The sequence below is a fragment of the Octopus bimaculoides genome, chromosome 6 (assembly GCF_046866305.1).
Source record: "Octopus bimaculoides isolate indiv1 chromosome 6, ASM4686630v1, whole genome shotgun sequence".
Taxonomy (NCBI): Eukaryota; Metazoa; Mollusca; class Cephalopoda; order Octopoda; family Octopodidae; genus Octopus; species Octopus bimaculoides.
In genome coordinates, this window is record NC_142933.1 from 53034459 (window position 1) to 53052938 (window position 18480).

At 34.2% G+C, this 18480-nt stretch overlaps 1 protein-coding gene across 1 annotated transcript in view; it reads left to right on the forward strand.

Moving 5' to 3' along the window:
- LOC106877208 (laminin subunit beta-1) overlaps positions 1–14059 on the forward strand; it is a 171603-nt gene extending 157544 nt beyond the window's left edge. The window contains exons 26-30 of the mRNA XM_014926058.3: positions 346–521; positions 9190–9331; positions 10276–10452; positions 11394–11550; positions 13068–14059. Of these exons, the coding sequence (XP_014781544.1) occupies positions 346–521; positions 9190–9331; positions 10276–10452; positions 11394–11550; positions 13068–13210 (795 nt within the window). The 3' untranslated portion in view covers positions 13211–14059. The remainder of the gene's footprint in view (positions 1–345; positions 522–9189; positions 9332–10275; positions 10453–11393; positions 11551–13067) is intronic.
- The last annotated feature ends 4421 nt before the right edge of the window (positions 14060–18480 follow it).

The following is an 18480-nucleotide window of genomic DNA, read 5'->3' on the forward strand; positions in this document are numbered from 1 at the left end:
ATACTGATATTCTATATTATTGTGGTAATGAAATTTGGCTGGTGTGCAGTCACTGGACACTTTCCACAGATAAGGTTCAGTTGATCGAAATTATGTGACATGGGAGTTCCAGCTCCCATAACAGATGATTCTCGTCTGCTCTGATTTATGTCTGTGTTTTTATGCATCATTCACTTATGAGAGGATCTCTCAAGGCTAACGACACAGTATTTGGTATTCTAACAAAACATCCACGTGGTTGGATAGAAAATTTACCTTTAAAAAAGAAAATAGTTTTGTCGTCATCAGTTGCCTTTTTCTTTAATTTAAATCTTTTAAAACTTTAAATTTTGATATAAATTTCAGTTGGCAGAAGATACATTAAATATGAAAATCTCTTTGAAACCTGAGGAAATTCGAAAACTGTCTACAAAAATTAACAAGACAGTAAATGGACTGAAAAATATTGATGATATCCTGAACGCTACAGAGAAAAATTTAGCTATAACAAAGGAACTGAAAAATAAGGCTGATGCAGCATCGTGAGTTATAACTTTTTTTTTAATGTTTTTACTTTTTTTTATTACAAAATGATTAGATGTCAGGAAAGTGTTTTTTTTCGTTCTTTTGAACATTTATCTAATTTGTTCTGTACTGGTTACGTCCCTTGAATATTAATACATCTTGCATTGTATCAAATAGGCCAGATATGATGTAAAAAAGTACGTTAGTGTTGGTTGCAAAACGGTGTTGAACCGAATCACGTTAGGAGTTTGCTTTTGGGTAGACTTATATGAAAGTATCTAGATATCTAAATGTATTAGCATAATGATACAGAATTAAATGTAAACGATCATCTATCTAATATGACTAGAAAAACAAATGTTTAAACTTTAGAGTTACTTACCTTGGACTGATATTTCAGTCATATTTCCAGTTAGCTTGTTTTATTTTAGACAAGGAAAATCTGCTAATTGAGTTTTATCAGAAAAGGGAGAAACTTGATCTATTGATAAATATTTAGTCTTCAGAAAGAAGGCCAGCAATTTCGGGGTGGGGGTAAGTCAATTACATTGGACTTAGTCCTGAACTGGTACTTAGTTTATTGATCCTGAAAGGAGGAAAGGCAAAATCGACCTTGGCAGTATTTGAACATAGAAATGCCACTAAGCATTTTACCCTATGTACTAATGATTTTGCCAGCTCGCTGTCTTAGAATATAATAATAAATTAGACAAATGTAATTGTTTGGAAATATGATAGTCAGAAAAACATTGTTTAATCCTCTAGGAGGCAAATAAGTGAGGCAGCACTGATTATTATGATACAAAGCTACCCATTGATTTCATATTTCAATAAATGGAAAAGTTAGGTGTATTACTAAATCCTTCCAAATTAATTTTTTGGAGTGGTTGCATGGTTAGAAGTTTGCTTCCCAACTACATAGTTCTGGGTTCAGTCCCACTGCATGGCACTTTGAGTAAGTATCTTCTACTATAGCACTCTGTGCCAACCAAAGCCTTGTGAGTAGATTTGATTGATGGAAATTGAAAGAAGCTTGTCATGTGTGCATATATCTGTCTCCTTGCTCTGACACAACATAATAGTTGTAAACAAGTGTCACTGTTTTGCAAGTGATAGCCATTATTTCCAATCTTTCATGAAAATATGTCTGATCTTAGGGAAATAGCACATTTCTTGAAAACAGGTGAAGTTTGGTGGCAGGGAAGGAATCTGACCATAGAAAATTCATCTCAACAAATTCCGCCTGACTCCTGTGCATAGAAAAGTGGATATTAAAACAATGGTGATGATGATTATATTAACTAAACCTTAGAACGGTCTGTTTCATAATAAAAACATGGAGACAACAGGGTTTGGGCCTCACTGAGGAAATGACAAGGGACCAGGAGATGTTGTGATTTGCTGTACTTCATAAGATATGTCAAGCTAAGTAAAATCGCTGTCTTCCACATGTACAGACTTATCCTTTCAGGTGCTGTTGCCACATTGTGCCGGTGCTGTGTAACCACTCCTGTGTCAGTGCTGCATAAATGCACCCAGCACACTCTGTTAAGTGGTTGGTGTTAGGAAGGGCATCCAACCGTAGAAACCATGCCACATGGAGTCTGGACAGCTCCATGTCAAACCATCCAACCCATGCCAGCATGGAAAACGGATGTTAAACAATAATAATGATGATGAATTTTCAATGAAGTCTTATTTGAAGGTTGTTCATTAGTTTTCAGGATTTTTGGTTAACAGTTAATGTATAATGAGAAGGAATATGCTATACATATAGTCATATATATTGTGGCAGTGAAATTTGGTTGGTGTGCAGTCATTGGACCCTTCTCACTGTTGAGGTCCAGTTGACTGAAATCACATGATATAGGAGTTCTTGCACCTGTAACAAATGATTCTTGTCTTCTCTGATTTATGTCTGTGTTTATATGCACCATGCATATGAGAGGATCCCTCAAAGCTAACCGTGCAGTGTTATCAGATGGAAAGATTACTTCATTCATCATCATCATTTGATATCTTTTGTCCATGCTGGCATTGGTTGGATGTTTTGACAAGGGCTGGCGAGCTGGAAGGCTACATCAGACTCTAGTCTGATTTGGCATGATTTCTACAGTTGGATGCCCTTTCTAATGCCAATCACTCTGCTTTTATGTGCCACTGGCATGACACCGGTATCTACCATGACTGCCATTTTACTTGGCTTCATGGGTCTTCTAAGCATGACATAATGCCAAGGTATCGGTCATTCGTCATTGCTTCCATGTGGTGCAAAACTTGACAGGAACTTTTGACGTGCCACTAGCATCAACCACTTTGCCTCCGTGAAGCCCATCGCTTGAAAGGTGCTTTTTATGTGCCAGCAATGTGACGCTGGCATCGGCCACGACTATGATTTCACTTGGCTTGACGGGTCTTCTGAAGCACTGCATGTCACCACCTCATCCCATGTCTTCCTGGGTCTATTTCTACTACAGGTTCCTTCTACAGTTAGAGATTGGCACTTCTTTATACAGCTGTCTTTGTCCATCTGTATTACATGACCATACCAGTGCAATTGTCTCTCTTGCCCACCACATCCGATGCGTCTTATGTCCAACTTTTCTCTCAAGATGCTTACACTCTGTCATACATGCACACTGACACTGCACATTCAGCGAAGCATACTGGCTTCATTTCTTCCAAGCGTACTCATGTCACGCTTCACTAAAGGGTATCATTCTGTATTCTGGGAATGCAATCTGCTGTCGATGCAGAGTGCATCTGCATTTGAGCGATAATCCTGTGGACCCTATGTAGTTTTCGTGGCAGCCCGAGCATCTTATGACATAAATAAAGTTTTCTGAGGCACAAGTAAAGTCAGATTTAATTTTGAATTTTTGTCCCTCTTTGAAAAGGAATTCTGAAACTTCTAGAAGGTTTGGGCATGTTGCGCAATTTGGTTGACCACATTTTTTCACTTTTGCATCTGTTATTTTGGAAAATAATTTTGCCTTTGTGAGGATCTTTTTTAGTGATTTTGGTTGTTTGTAGCTTTTAATGATTTTGTGTGTGTGTAAAATTTCCTTTAATTTGGGGTCCTTATGTAGCATTGGTATGTTTTGGGTGATGATGGTGGAGGCTTCTTTGTTTCTGGGGTGGTATGTGGATATGTACGACAGTATTTTCGGGGAAGGTGTGTTGCTGTGTTTAACTTTTCTTAAGCTTTCTATGTCGATTTGTGATGCACGTCTGATTCCATCCTCTATGAGTTGAACTGGGTAGTGTCTGTCAGTTAGTGTGTTTTTGAGTTCTTGTAGTCTAAAGTTTGGTATTTTGTTCTGACACTATTGTGTATATCCTTCTTGCATTGGTATGTTTTGGGTGATGATGGTGGAGGCTTCTTTGTTTCTGGGGTGGTATGTGGATATGTACGACAGTATTTTCGGGGAAGGTGTGTTGCTGTGTTTAACTTTTCTTAAGCTTTCTATGTCGATTTGTGATGCACGTCTGATTCCATCCTCTATGAGTTGAACTGGGTAGTGTCTGTCAGTTAGTGTGTTTTTGAGTTCTTGTAGTCCAAAGTTTGGTATTTTGTTCTGACACTATTGTGTATATCCTTCTTGCAAGGTTGAAGGAGATGTTTGTTTTTGGTGTGTCTTGGGTGGCATGAATCAAATAGTACATATTATTTGGCGTCTGTGGTTTTGTAAAATATGTCCGTTTCTATTTTTAGGTTTACTTTTTTAATTAGTATATCCAAGAATGGGAGCTCCTTTTGGTTGTATTCCATTGTGAACTGTATGTTTGGGTTGACACTGTTCAATAGACTTTTGAATTTCAGGAGTTTATCTGTGTTTTCATTCCAGAGTATGAAACAGTCGTCCAGGAATCTTTTCCAATTTTCTTTTATGTATTGGGAAAGGGTGTTTCCAAAGGTGAATAAAGATTCCTGGTATATTATTACTTCCAAATAACCCATTGTTAGGTTCGCAATGACTGGAGCTGCCCTAGTGCCCATAGCAATTCTGGATTTTTGTCCGTAGAAAGTATTGTCAAACATGAAGTAATTGTTTCGTAAGATGAATTCAACTGATTTAGTAATGAATTCTTTACTGATCCTGTTTGGGAATTCTTTCGGGAATTGATCCAGCCAGAACTGAATTGCCTCTAGTCCATAATTATGAGGTATACTGGTGTATAAATTAATCACATCAAATGAAACCATGATTGTTTCTTCCTTGACTTTCTTTGGGAGGTGATTTAACATATCCAAGTCATCTCTGATATAGCTATTGATGTGTTTAAGCAAGGGTTTTAGGAGGATGTGAACATATTGAGAAATGCGCAAAACAAATGCTACCACAATTTATAATCTTTCCATTCTATCAATGTGCCATTGGAACGCAAATTAGATTAAATAAGGAAGCCTTCTTCATTGAAAAATATAAGCCCAAACTTAACCATTGCTAACATTTTTAAATAAGGAAATTTACCTCACTGAGAGAAAAAAATATAGACCAAAACCTAACATTCTATTCCTTCTCAACCAAATCATGTTAAATTAATCAAAATCTATCACCTCCTACATTTTGATTATCTCCCTTATACCGGAAAAAATCCCTGATTATCTCCCCCTATCTAGAACTATTTTATACACTGGAGCGAAGACATATTACAATACAGATAGAGAAATTTGAAAAGAGAACACAAAACCGGTTATTTCTCCAAATACAATGTTTCTATACCCAAAATTTTATAACTTTTTTCTGACATAACAATTTAAATATATACTTTAACCATGTAACACAAGCCTTCTGTAGTTTTTTTCACTCTTGTTTATCTTTTATATATATATATATATATATATATATATATATATATATGTATATATATATGTTGTTGTACTTGGGAATGGTCATATTGCCAGTTTAGCCAATAAAAACACACGCACTGTATATTTGGTGTTAATTTGCTTATATAAATATGCATACTGACTGCTAGCTCCAAAAGGTTTTTTTATTCTCTCTCTGTTTATTTCCTCGTATTCCCTTCAGTTGAAGATCGTCAATTTGAAACGCAAAAGACTTCCTCACCTTCCCGAGCGTTAAACTAATATACTCGTTTGTTGTTTATACACCTGTCTTCTTTTATTTTTCTGTAAATTTGAAGTATATATATATATATATATATATATATTCTCTCTTTCCTTTCCTGAGCGTCCAATAATACTATCCATATCACGTCCTCACTTTGTTGTTTTTTTGTTTCTTTGTTATTGTGTTTTTGAACTATATATATATATATATATATAATAGTATAAATAATATATAAATATATGCATATATCCATACATATATGTATATACCTACATCTATATGTATACATACATGCATATATGGGTACAGGACATCACAGAAAAACTTAAAACACAATGAGAAATGAAAGCAGAAAACGACCTTTTTTTTCGAATAACGAAAAAAACAGAGAAATGAGACATGCAACATAAAGAATATTTCCCTTCATCAGTTGTCCCTGTCCATCTACTCCATGTTTGGAATATATATATTTATGCACACACACATATGTACACATACATATATCTACTATATGTGGAAAATCGGTGTGTGTTTGTTTGTTGTGTTGTTAGCTAACTCCTCCTACATCGTTTCATTGATTTTGATGAAACTTGACATGTGAGTAGAACTCATGTCTGGAAACCTCGTGACATACTTAGATTGTTGAAAAATGAATAATATGGCCTTTTGAAGGTGCCTCCCGCTACTGACTTGGTCACCCAAGTAACGGAAGCTATCAACTACTTCTAGTTTTTCTCCCTGGAATGTGGCAGAAGTTGTTCTCTGCACATTTTCAGTGTTTATTGCTCCAGAGCATCTGCCACATACAAAAACTATCTTCCCAGTTAGCCTTCCTTTGATATTGTGCCCAAAGTTTACACTGGGTATGATATGTGTCCATAGCTTATACTGGGTACATCTTATAGAGTTTCTACTTATGCCTTTTCTACAGATCGCGCAGGGCCATCTACCTAAAGGGATTTGTGGTTTGTTGCCTTCCTACTTATTAGGACTTTGGTTTTAGCTAGGTTGACTCTAAGGCCCTTCAATTCTAATCCTTGCTTCCACACCTGAAACTTCTCCTTTAGTTCTGATAGTGACTCAGCAGTTAGAGCAAGGTCTTCAGCATAGAGGAGCTCCCTGGGGTATCCTATCTTGAATTTCTCTGTTATTGCCTGGAGGACTCTGATAAATAGGAGGGGGCTGAGGACTGAACCTTGGTGGACCCCTACCTCTACCTGGAATTCTTCACTGTACTCATTGCCAACCCACACCTTACTGTCTCTGTACATGGCTCGCACAGCTCTCACTAACTATTGTTCTATCCCTAGTTTCCTCATTGACCACCAGATAGGGATCGGGGGACCCTGTCAAAGGCTTTCTCCATGTCAACGAAAGCCAGGTACAGAGGTTTATCTTTGGCTAGGTATTTCTTTTGCAGCTGTCTTACCAGAAATATAGCATCTGTGGTGCTTTTCCCTGGCACGAACCCAAACTGCATCTCATCTAAACTGATTCTCTCCCTAATTAGTTGGGCTATGACCCTCTTGTAACCTTCATTACCTAATCCAACAACTTGATAACTCTGTAATTATTTGTATCTAAAGCGTCACCTTTACCTTTGTAGTAGTTGACTATGCTACATTTGCTATGCTAGTATTTCTTGCAACATAAAATACCTCGAGTCTTTTGTCCTCATGGTGCAGAACATTGACAAATTTGTTCTTATCTGCTTCTCCTCTGGCTAAATAAATCTGCCTCCTAGCTTCCCTACTGGTACTCTGATACAATTCCCTGCTAGTACCGTTCTTCCAGTCCTGTTTCTTTTCTCTAATAGCCCTGTCAACCACATTGTTCCACCACATTACCTTGGGTCGAAAGTGGACTTTGCACCATCCACAGATCTGGTCAGTGGCTCTCAGCAGGTTATCCTGTAGAAACCTCCAGTTATCTTCCATGTCATTTGATGCTATATCCCCTTCTGTTTCATCAAAGGCTTCAGGTAATACGTCTTTAAATCTCTGTCCATTCGCAGGATCTTTAAGCTTCCAGACCCTTCTCTTCCATGCTGGTCGTCTTCTGGGCATCCATTTAGCCCTGATCCTGAAGTCACTAACTACTAGTCTATGTTGAGGGATACATTCTTCGCCTGGGAAGGTTTTGGCATCTATAAGCAACCATCTTTCCCCTTTTCTGGCGAGGATGTAGTCAATTTGGCTAGTGTGTCTGCCAGAACGGTAGGTTACTAGGTGACTGGCAAGTTTCCTGAAGTTAGTATTGCAAACTATAAGATCATTTGCCTCGCAGAATTCCAGCAGTCTGGATCCCACCTCATTGCGGTAAGCAAAACCACAGTCTCCATGTACGTGATGGGGGTGGGGGAAGAGTTAGGGTGGTCAGAGATAGAACACGAGGGAGAAAAATATTCTTTGGGATTTTGGGTAAAATAATTTAATGAAATAGCAAATGCCTTCACACACACACACACACATATATATGTGAAAAGATTTTGAGTCAACAAGGAGTATGGCTGGACATTTATTTTCAATCACTACAATTGTTTTTATACACAATGTAGTTCTCCAGGCGTGCGGGTACTTGGATGACCTTTATACTGTACTCTACTATGTTCTTAACAGAATATACCATAACTATATATGTATACACACACACACACACACATACGTACATGATGTTTTTTTTTCAGCTTGTATGTATCAAATCCACTCAGAAGGCTTGAGGCTATAGTAGAAGACAGCTACCTAGGGTTACACGCAGTGGGACTGAACCCGGAACTATGTGATTGGGAAGCAAAATTCATACCACACTGTGCCTAAATATGTATGTGAGTGTGTGTGTATATATATATATATATATATATATATATATATATGTATGTGCATGTACACACACACATGGCAGGTGACTGTTGTCTCTCTGCCACCCATCCCTCATAGCAACTTCTTCCTCTTCTGGTCATTTCAGCATAGCTTGACTGTTTAGCTCAGGCACATTTTCTTTCCTCTCTGTCGTTTTTTCTCTCTCTTCATTTATTCTTTTTGTAGAAGAGTGTAGGCTTGAGACATTAAAGACTTCTGTTTTTTCTGAGTGTCAACCTAACACACCCTGTTTGTGGTTCTTTCATCTTGTCTTTTTGTTTTGTTTTTTTTGGACTGTCTGTTTTTCTGTCTGAGAGAGAGAAATTGAGAGTGAGTTTTATGTGTGAACTTCTATAATATGGAATCAACAAAGAGTAATTTTGCTCCCATTTTTAAGAGAATTTTTTGAATATTGTTTTATTTTATTTTAAGGTAATAAATTTGTTTTTTTCGAAAATTAGTATCCATTTCATGATTTTGCTTAAGCACCAAGAACTTTGATAAAAGCTAAATTATAACTATTGTTTGTATGCCGTATTCCCTGATATTATACTTAATGTCAAAGGTACACATTCAAAGTGACCTATCATAAGACAGGTAATGCTCTAGTTAATGATGGTGATGATGATGACGATCATCATCATCATCATTGTAGTAAGCAGCAGTATTAAAAAATTACTGAAAGTACAGTAAGAAATTACCAGAATAAAAAGGAATATTTAATGTAAATGGTTGTATTAACATTTCAGCACAAGGGCTGAGGATGTCTTAGGAACAGCAAATAAAGTCTTGGATGCCTTGAAAGAGGCCAATGCCTCACAGGTTGATGCACATGCAGCTATTGAAAAGGCTGAAGATGACATCAAAGCATTACGGAAGATATTACGTACAGTGAGTATACTGAGATACTGTTTGAAAACTGCTTCTTTTGTCTATTTTTGTTTCATGTTTTTGAATTGAAAAAGAAATTTGAGAGAAATATATCTTGATGATCAAAGAGGTAGGAATTTATTTTTGTTAAGCATTTGATGGCACCAAGAAGAAATCCATTTAATCTTTTGACATTTATTTGTGTGTGTGTGTGTGTGTGTTTTGTTTGATTTACAGCTATTTTTAATGCTTTGATAGACAGTATAGTTTCCTTTATTGATAGAGGAAGAGCTTTTACAGCAAGATGTTTTTTCTGCTACTACAAAGGTAGAACTCAGTTTCTGCTAGGAAGCCTGAAGCAGGCCAAGTAATGCTGTCCTACCATCAGGCAGAATTCAAGTTTTTAACTTACGACTTCACTCGTGTCTTTTATGCATTTGTGTTGCATTAACATTTCCTGTCTTGTTTCTGTTTTCATCAGCAACTGGGAAATTGATGTTTGGTGATTTCCTTTGTGTGAATATATCAACTGGATATATTGTAAGCAAATGGATTGTCTGTATTCTAAGATGGTTATTTAAGCCTATTTTTGACCTAAAAGAATGTTGGCAATACTAACTTGAGAACTGTAGTGTAGCTAGGTGTAAGAGTCATTGTTGTTAGCCTGCTTCTTTGGACATCTGTCAGCTTCGTCTTTATGTGAAATGAGACCTAGAATTAACTAAGATATCTCTGAGCCAATGAAGGTACTTTAGTGTAGTTGCTCAGCCTATTGGAAGTTGCATATGTGGATAGTTCATTTCAAGCATTTTGTATTTTTTTTATGCTTGTTTTTTTTTTCCATAATCTTGCATAAACACTCAGTGTTTGCAATTTGTGCTTGTAATTTCCCCTTACATAAAAGCAACCATTATTATATTTATTATTAACAATAATGATATTAAAATAATATATTCTGTTTGTAGATTGAGCAGTCTATGTCGGACTCTGAAAACAAGGCTCGACCAGCTTTAGATACTCTCAGAAACCTTATCAATTCACTCCAAGACCTGAAAAATAAACATTTCCAAAACACCAGGAATAAAGAACGTGCTGATACAATGTCCAAGAAAGCTATGGAGACTGTAAAGAAAGCTGAGAAAGTAAGTATGGTGGTGATGATATTAAAAGGGTTTCAAATGTTCAAAACATTAACTGACCAAAATAACTAAGTCTTCTGTTGCTTCAGCAATATACTATAACTGTCTCTGTTTTTCTGAATTAACTAGTTCTAAGTTAACTAACCCATCTTCCTTTCAATTATTGTTTTTGGCCATCAGGTCCCTTGTGCTTAACCTTTATTAATCTAAAGCTTTCTATCATTATTCTTTTCTTAGAACTGAGTTGTTCTTTTATCCCCCTGGCAAAATGTCAAAAACTATGTTATTATAGTTTTCATTTTTCCATGTTTGCATTTAATATTAATCTATTATATTATATTTGAAGTTAAAATTATATTCACTTTAAAGATAATAAAAGATAATTATTTTCACTTTATTTAAAAACAGCCAGAAAGAAATATCTCTCTTTGTTTGCGATTAATCCCATTCCTTTTTGCTCTAGCAATTTTATAACAATAGTGCAGGAATGATGAATTCTTCCATCGAAGATGATGTAAGAATGTTCAGTTTTTTTCCAAACAACCTGCACAAACGATCTGTTTATAGTGATCAAATGTATGTGCTGTACATCAGCTCACTCACTCCTTCAAATTGACATTACCTGAACAGGTGTCTGGTGTGCCATGCATCAGGTGTTGAAGTAATCACAGAGCAACTGGAGATGAAGTGTTTTGCTTAAGAACACAATGCAGCACCTAGTCTAGGAATTGAAACCACGATTTTTCAATTGTGATTGCAACACTCTAACCACTAGATCGTCATGTGCCAGATTGCAGAAATAGAATATACAAAAATTCTGTTTTCATATATGTTGATGCTAAATATATTTAGAGATGTTTCTGATTTATTTCTGAATAAAATTTAGAAAATTAAAAAAAATTTTTTTTAAATGTTTGTCATGAATCTTGTTTTCTTAACTCTAGCTTGCCAATACACTGGAGAATAAGTACAATCGTACATCAGACACTCTGAAAATGAAGTATAATGCTACATTTGCTATAAAGAAACGGGCTATTGAATTGCAAGTGCGAACAAGTAAATTAGCTGTCTCTGTTACAAAGAAGAACAGTGAACTCCTTTGTAAGTTTTACACTTAAATGTTTTTTATATATATATACTTTTAATATTGTATATTTTCTATATTTTATCTCTGTCCTATTACAGCACTCTTTTGTCCAAGGATACTTTAGTAGAAATGTAATAGTATAAGGATAAGTACCTGGCACATTTTTAGACAAAGGGCATGAGAAGTATCTATAGAAACAACTCCAATCAGTGCTTTATTTAGCTCTTTTGATGCCAACGTGCCCGAGATCACCTTTGGTTTTATTACACAAATCCTCTTATTTTAAAGAGTTCATAGTTTTTATATAAGAACTTATGTTCTAAATACTAACTTAGTAACGAAAAAGTTTTTACTGAATTCCTCCAAGTTCTTGATTGATTTCAAAAGTAATTGAAACACATTAGTTATATATTTCATTAGAAATATGGTGATAAATGGTTAAAAAATCATTAAAACAGCATAGATAAACAATACTCAATTCTTTAATCATACCTTTGAGCTGGGATTTTCTGGCTGGAGGCTTTTCCTCTTGTTAACCTGTATCAGCTCTTGAAGAAGTAAGGGACTGTTCTTTTATAGAGGTCTTTGAAAGAGCAGAATGACCATTTACAATCTCAAAACCAGGAATGTCAACCCTCATCTCCATTTCGCTCAATTGGTGACAGACATGGAATCAACACTGATTCGTGTGCACATGTACATATAAATATATACAATGGGCTTCCTGCAATTTCTGTTTTCCAAATTCACCTACAAGGCCTTGGTCAGGTCAGAGCTCTAGTAGAAGACATTTATTTACGGTGATGTGAAGTGGAACTGAAGCCAAAACAGTGTGGTGTCTTGGGTATATACTTCTATTTCTATTTTCATTTCATAAATCTATGGAGACAGAATCGTTGTGAGGTTAAAGTGCTGGACTACTAATCATATGTTAAAAATTCAGATCTTTCTCCTGCCATTGTGTTGTATCTTTGAGCAAGGCACATACTTTTACTTGCTTTGGTTTGCTTCAGTAATATAATACAAGTAGCCTTCATAATTTACAGTTGAAGGGTTAACAATAAGAAGAGTATCCAGCCCTTCAGATTTTTTTCTTAACAGAAATACCCCATCTCTCTTTTATGAGTACAAAAAGGAGATTTAACCCTTTAGTATTCATATTACTCTTTCAAATGTAATGCTTATTTATTCACATTGTTTTGAATTAATCATGGATTATTTTATAACTTTGAGATTTCAGTGATGTCACTGTTTTATTTTTAGAATGACATTGTAAGGTAGGTACGAGAGGCTTGATCTGGCTGGGTTGAACATAAAACAAGTAGAATACTTGAGTCAAATATGGTTGGTTTAAATGGGTTAGACATTAAAATGCAAGTATTACACCTGGTAACATTCTTCACAGCCTCTCAATGTTCCACTTTAGCTAAGATTGAATACAAACATTTTATGTAGGAGTTCATTGTTGTTAAGCATTGTGTTGGATCTATTAAACAAGCTTTTATATATTTTTTTTCTTTGTTTGTTTTAGCTTTGATGCGCAGCTTCAAACAGCGCAATGAAACAGTAACTAATCTTTCTGAAGATATTAGTGAATTGAATAGAAAGATAGAAAAATACTTGAAGGAAATCAAAATTCGCGCTGAACATTATGTTACTTGTCAGCCTCAATAGAAGCAAGGATGCAACATAGAAATAATCCTGACTTGTTTCCCCTCAGCCCATCTCTCTCTCTCTTTTTTTGTCTTTTTCCTCAACAAAAGAAAAAAGAACAAACCACCATTGTGTCATTTCCAGTCCATCAACCACACTGCCAGTATGTTGCTTTTGACAATGAATAACTAACTGACTGAATCTGTCTACATCTAAAATACTAATGGTGGTCCAATAGCCTGTGTGGGAGGGAAAGCAGACCCTAACCAACAAACCAACAAAATCAAAAAATGCTATACTTGTTGCCTTTTGGGCCTCTTTGTTTCAGAAGGAACTTTGAGAAATAGATTTATAGCATTCTTAAATGTCCATTTCATTACAATTTTTTTTTCTCATGACAATATTTTTTATATTTTTACGTTTTGTAATTTTTTCTTAGTAAGTGTGGGGTGGGTGGGTATTTTATCTCTCCTTTTTTTTAATCTTATATATATAATATATTTTTTTTTTAATTCAACTCTTTAAATACTTTTATATTCAAAGGCGGACCATACATGAAATATATTCTTGAACAAATCAAAAATAAAACTTAAATATAAAAAAAAAAAATAATAAATCTTGAATAAAAAGACAAGCTCTTCTTTTCATGAAATCATTTTGTCTATATTAAAACGTGGTTGCCATTTTCATTACTATATGTAATGTTAATATTTAATTGTTAAACTAACCATCTTTATGATTTTGTCTTGTTGCATGTAATTCTACCAAGTTTCTTCTCTTTTATATTCATTTTTTAATGATAAAACATTAGTATTTTCTCATTAAAAGAAAATCAAATTTAACTAAGGTGAAATGCCTTTTTTTAAACAATTCCTAAATTTCTTTTTTCTTTCATTTTTTTTTAAAAGTAGTCTGTCTATTGAGTTTCATTCATTATAGTACTTATAGCTTTGATATTGATCTTAGTTTGGTATATTTTCAATTTTGATACCTTTTTTTTAATGAATAAAATACATTTAGAATGCCTCTTGATACAACAAAAGGTCCACGTACATACATGCATACATAAAAATGTGTATACCATTATGGTATATATTAATGAATATATGTATATGTGTGTGTATATATATATATGAATATATATATGCACGTATGTTTATATACATATATATACAAATATATATTATATACATGTATATTTGTATACATACACACACACACACACACACATTTATATACATATATACACACAAATATAAGATATACATGCATATATATAGATATACTTGTGTGTATATATCTATGAGTGTATATTTGTATACACACACACACACACACACACACATATATATACATATATATATATATATATATATACATACATACATATATATATATATATATATATGTGTGTGTGTGTGTGTATGTGTCTATGAGTGTTTGTGTGTGCATATATATATGTGTGTGTGTACATCTATATAAATCATACATTAAGATGTAACTCTAATCAAGTGAAAGCTGATCTGCTTGAAGGTTCCCTTGGTTTTGAATTGCCAAAAGCTTGATTTCAAAGGAAACCTGAGAGCAGTTTAATTTTATTATTTTATACTTTGTGTCTTATTGCCAAATGTGAAAATTAAATCAGTAGAATATGAAGATTCCAAGGAAGATTCTTTTGCCTGGATAAGAAATATTAAATGTTTTTAATTAAAATAAAAATTCAGTTCTTCCAGAGCCATTTTGTAGTTGTAAGTGTACTTTCAAACTTTGAAAAGTTTAAAGAATCTTCAGCTAGACAGTTAAGCTAAAGAATTCCAAGTAGCTACTTGGCAAAATCTTTGCATCTTTTTTTTGAAGATGTTGCATAAATAGTAATTATTTTATTTTTGTTGATAATTGATTTTCTCTATTTGTGGGGATATGTAGCTGTAGATTAACTTGATTTCATGGATTGTTTGCATAATCTTTTACTTTAATCCAATTCAACAGCCATATTTCTTATATGCTCATGCCTTGACCAGGATTGATCTTAGAACTTTTACTTCGAATGTAGGTCTTGTGGGATTGTCATATACTGAGCAGGTAATAGCATTAATATGAGAAATAAGAGCTGAGTGTTTAATCCTATTCAAAGTATAAAAATGTGTATATGAAGAAATATGACATTTTAAGATTATTGGAGAATAGATCAGCAGAAATGTAACAGCACAATAGATGAGGCTTAATAATCTAGGAAAAAAAGAAAAAAGCTACTAACATTGTAAAAATCTCATTGGGGAAAAATAAGTAGATCATTACATTTTGCAATATTTTTGACATCATTATGTTTGATCTAAAGTCAAAGTCATTTTTGTGAAGCAATTATTATGTTTAGCTATTTTAGATTTCATGAAGCTTTTCATACTTGAAGACACTTAGATATTCTATGAGAAGCTTTGAAATATAGATATTTCTGGCCGAATCAGCCAAAATGACATCAAATTTTAAAATTACTCTCAGTTGGGATCTCTGAATCTCTCAGTTGCTAAGAACCAATTTATCAGCCTGAAGATTTTAATATAGATATTTTCTATAAAAGCATACACATGCCTGGAATTGCTAATGGTAATAATGGCATGGCTACAAAGAAGGAAAAAAAAAAATTCTGAATGCTTTGAATCCTTTAAGCTGCTTTCTATGTACTTCTCTTGTCCATGACATTAAAATCGTAAATTATCGTGTGAAAATGAATTTGCTAAACGATACACATAAAGAATAAAACAAACAAAAACACTGAAGTTTTGGTCGCTTTTGTCAAACAATTTTCTGTCAAATTTATGGCAATATATAGCAATATTGATTTGATTTCTAGAATACTTGCTATTACTACCATAGATGTTGAGAGGGAATTCTGTTTCTGTTGAATAAAAAAAAAAAGGAAAAATTTTTAGCTTTTATTGTTGAAATTTGTTTCGACAAAAACAAACCAATAAAAATTAATGATTTACAAATACTATTAATTCTAATATGTAATTTTAAACTTAATAAACTAATGAGAAAATTTGTGGTTTTTGAGTTTAATATGTATGTACACGATGGCAGAATCAGTAAAACACTAGACAAAATACTCTGCAGTATCATATTTGTGTACTTTCACTTTCTGAGTTCAAATCCCTCGGGGTCGACTTTGTTGTTCTTTCTGGTGGAGTTGACGTAATAAACATCAGTTGTATACTAGTTGATTCAATGCATGGTTTTGACCCAAGATAGAAATCAGTATACAAATCTGAGAGATTTTATTTTTCTTGCCGCAATTATCATTGTATACCCCCCCCCCCAAAAAAAAACATTATTTCATTCATTAGCGTTTTTTTTTTTTTTGTTTTTTAAATTAATTTTCCGTCTATTGACACATTTATAGGTTTAAAGTGAAATAAACACTGGAGTCTGAGGAAACTTAGTGGTGGTGGTCTGTGTCATCAAAAACTATTTACAATTCATAAATTTGGATAAACTCAAAGTTGTAGGCATGGCTATGTAGTTAAGAAGCTACTTTAGCCCTGGGCCAACCAGTGTCTTAGTGTATTTGACTGGCGGAAACTCTGTGATATCATTTGCGCGTGAGAGAGCGAGAAAGAGTTCTCCCACACTGCTTGACAACTGGTGTTAATTTATTTATGTCTCCGTAACGCAGCGATTCGGCAAAAGAAACTGAGCGAATAGGTATCAAACTGAACCCTACTAAAGCTCTTGAAGGCGTCCAGTATGACCACAGTCCAATGACTGAAACAAATGTTTTTTGCTTTTAAAGGTCGGGGTGAGGACGAAAAAAGATTTCCTTTCGGCATGTGGACTTCACCAGAAGTACCAAGCGGTCATTTTTGACTCCTTTCAATTTTCATTTCGCGATTACACAAACATTTATGTGTTGGGCTTCCATGAATTTCAGTGTTGTTGCCAATGATGAATTCCATTATTCGATATTTTATGCAGTTTTATTTTTAATTTGCGAACTTAGAAGGATAGTAAGACCATTTTGTACTTCTATTATTAAAGGAAATGAAAGACTGGGGAAAACTATTTGTGGAGCGGTAGAAATTCTTATTGACAAACTGAGAGCAACCCTGTGCAATAACAACCAATTGAGAGTATAATTTGTATCAATTAATCGATGATGCATATTTCTAACGTTGATAAAAGCAAGCGCCATAGTAGTGATATATAATTTCCCAATTTGCATAATTCGTGATCCATACACGATTCTCAGTTGCATTTATTTCAATCATACTTGCGGAGAGTACATGAAGACTACAACATTTAATTCCATGTTTGTTCCCGAGCCTAAATAATGCCTTTGCATGTTACAAACAACAGCTAAATCCCCTTGAAATCTCTTCCTACTGTCTTTAAAAAGACGGTAGGGAGAGATTTTAGAAAGTATTCTTGAAGTAAAAAATGAGATAATCATATCGCGGAAGTTTTTCATAATAAATCTTCTCAGAGGTGGCGAGCTGACAGTGTCGTTACCACGCCTGACAAAATGCTAAGCAACATTTCTTCTGGTTTTACGTTCTTAGTACAAATTCCGTACAGGTCAACTTTGCTTTCTATCCTTTCGGAATCGTTAAAATAGATACCAGTTGAGCATTCGGGTCAATGTAACCAACTAGTCCCTTCACTAAAATTTCTAGTCATATGCCTTTGGCAGACCTCCACTCCTCACACAAAAAAAACAAAAAAAACAAGTTAGTTAGTAAAAGGCACTATATAAATTATTTCTGCAGGTTGAATAAATATGCAACATACCATATTCATTTATAACGGGTTATTTTCACTTTGAGCTTTCTTTGATTCCTTCATAAGCAACATCTTCCGCAGAAAACGTTTCACTGATTAAAAAAAAAATGCGTCTTCGTTACAGCATTACATCGCATGTTAAGTTTGACTTGGTTAAATATAGACTCTTTCAAGTTATAATTTATGGAGAATTCATTTGGAAATCACGGACAATTCACATACATTGTGGTTCTAAAATGAGTGAATCAAAGTAAATTCACTGGGCTGGTAGACATGATCGTAAAGAAATATCCATCAGAAAAAAAATCAGTAAATTGAAACTGTAAGAAACGATTATAATTTTGAAATATTGGGTAATAACTAAGAAGTACCGATTTTATTCTACGAGATTTAATTTTATTGAAATGAATCCAACGAAGAATGATCTGACTTTATTGTTATGAATAGTGAATAAATGTTAACCAAAGTTCGGATCTAAGGTGAGAGTTAAAAAAAATCTTAGAAATTTATAATCT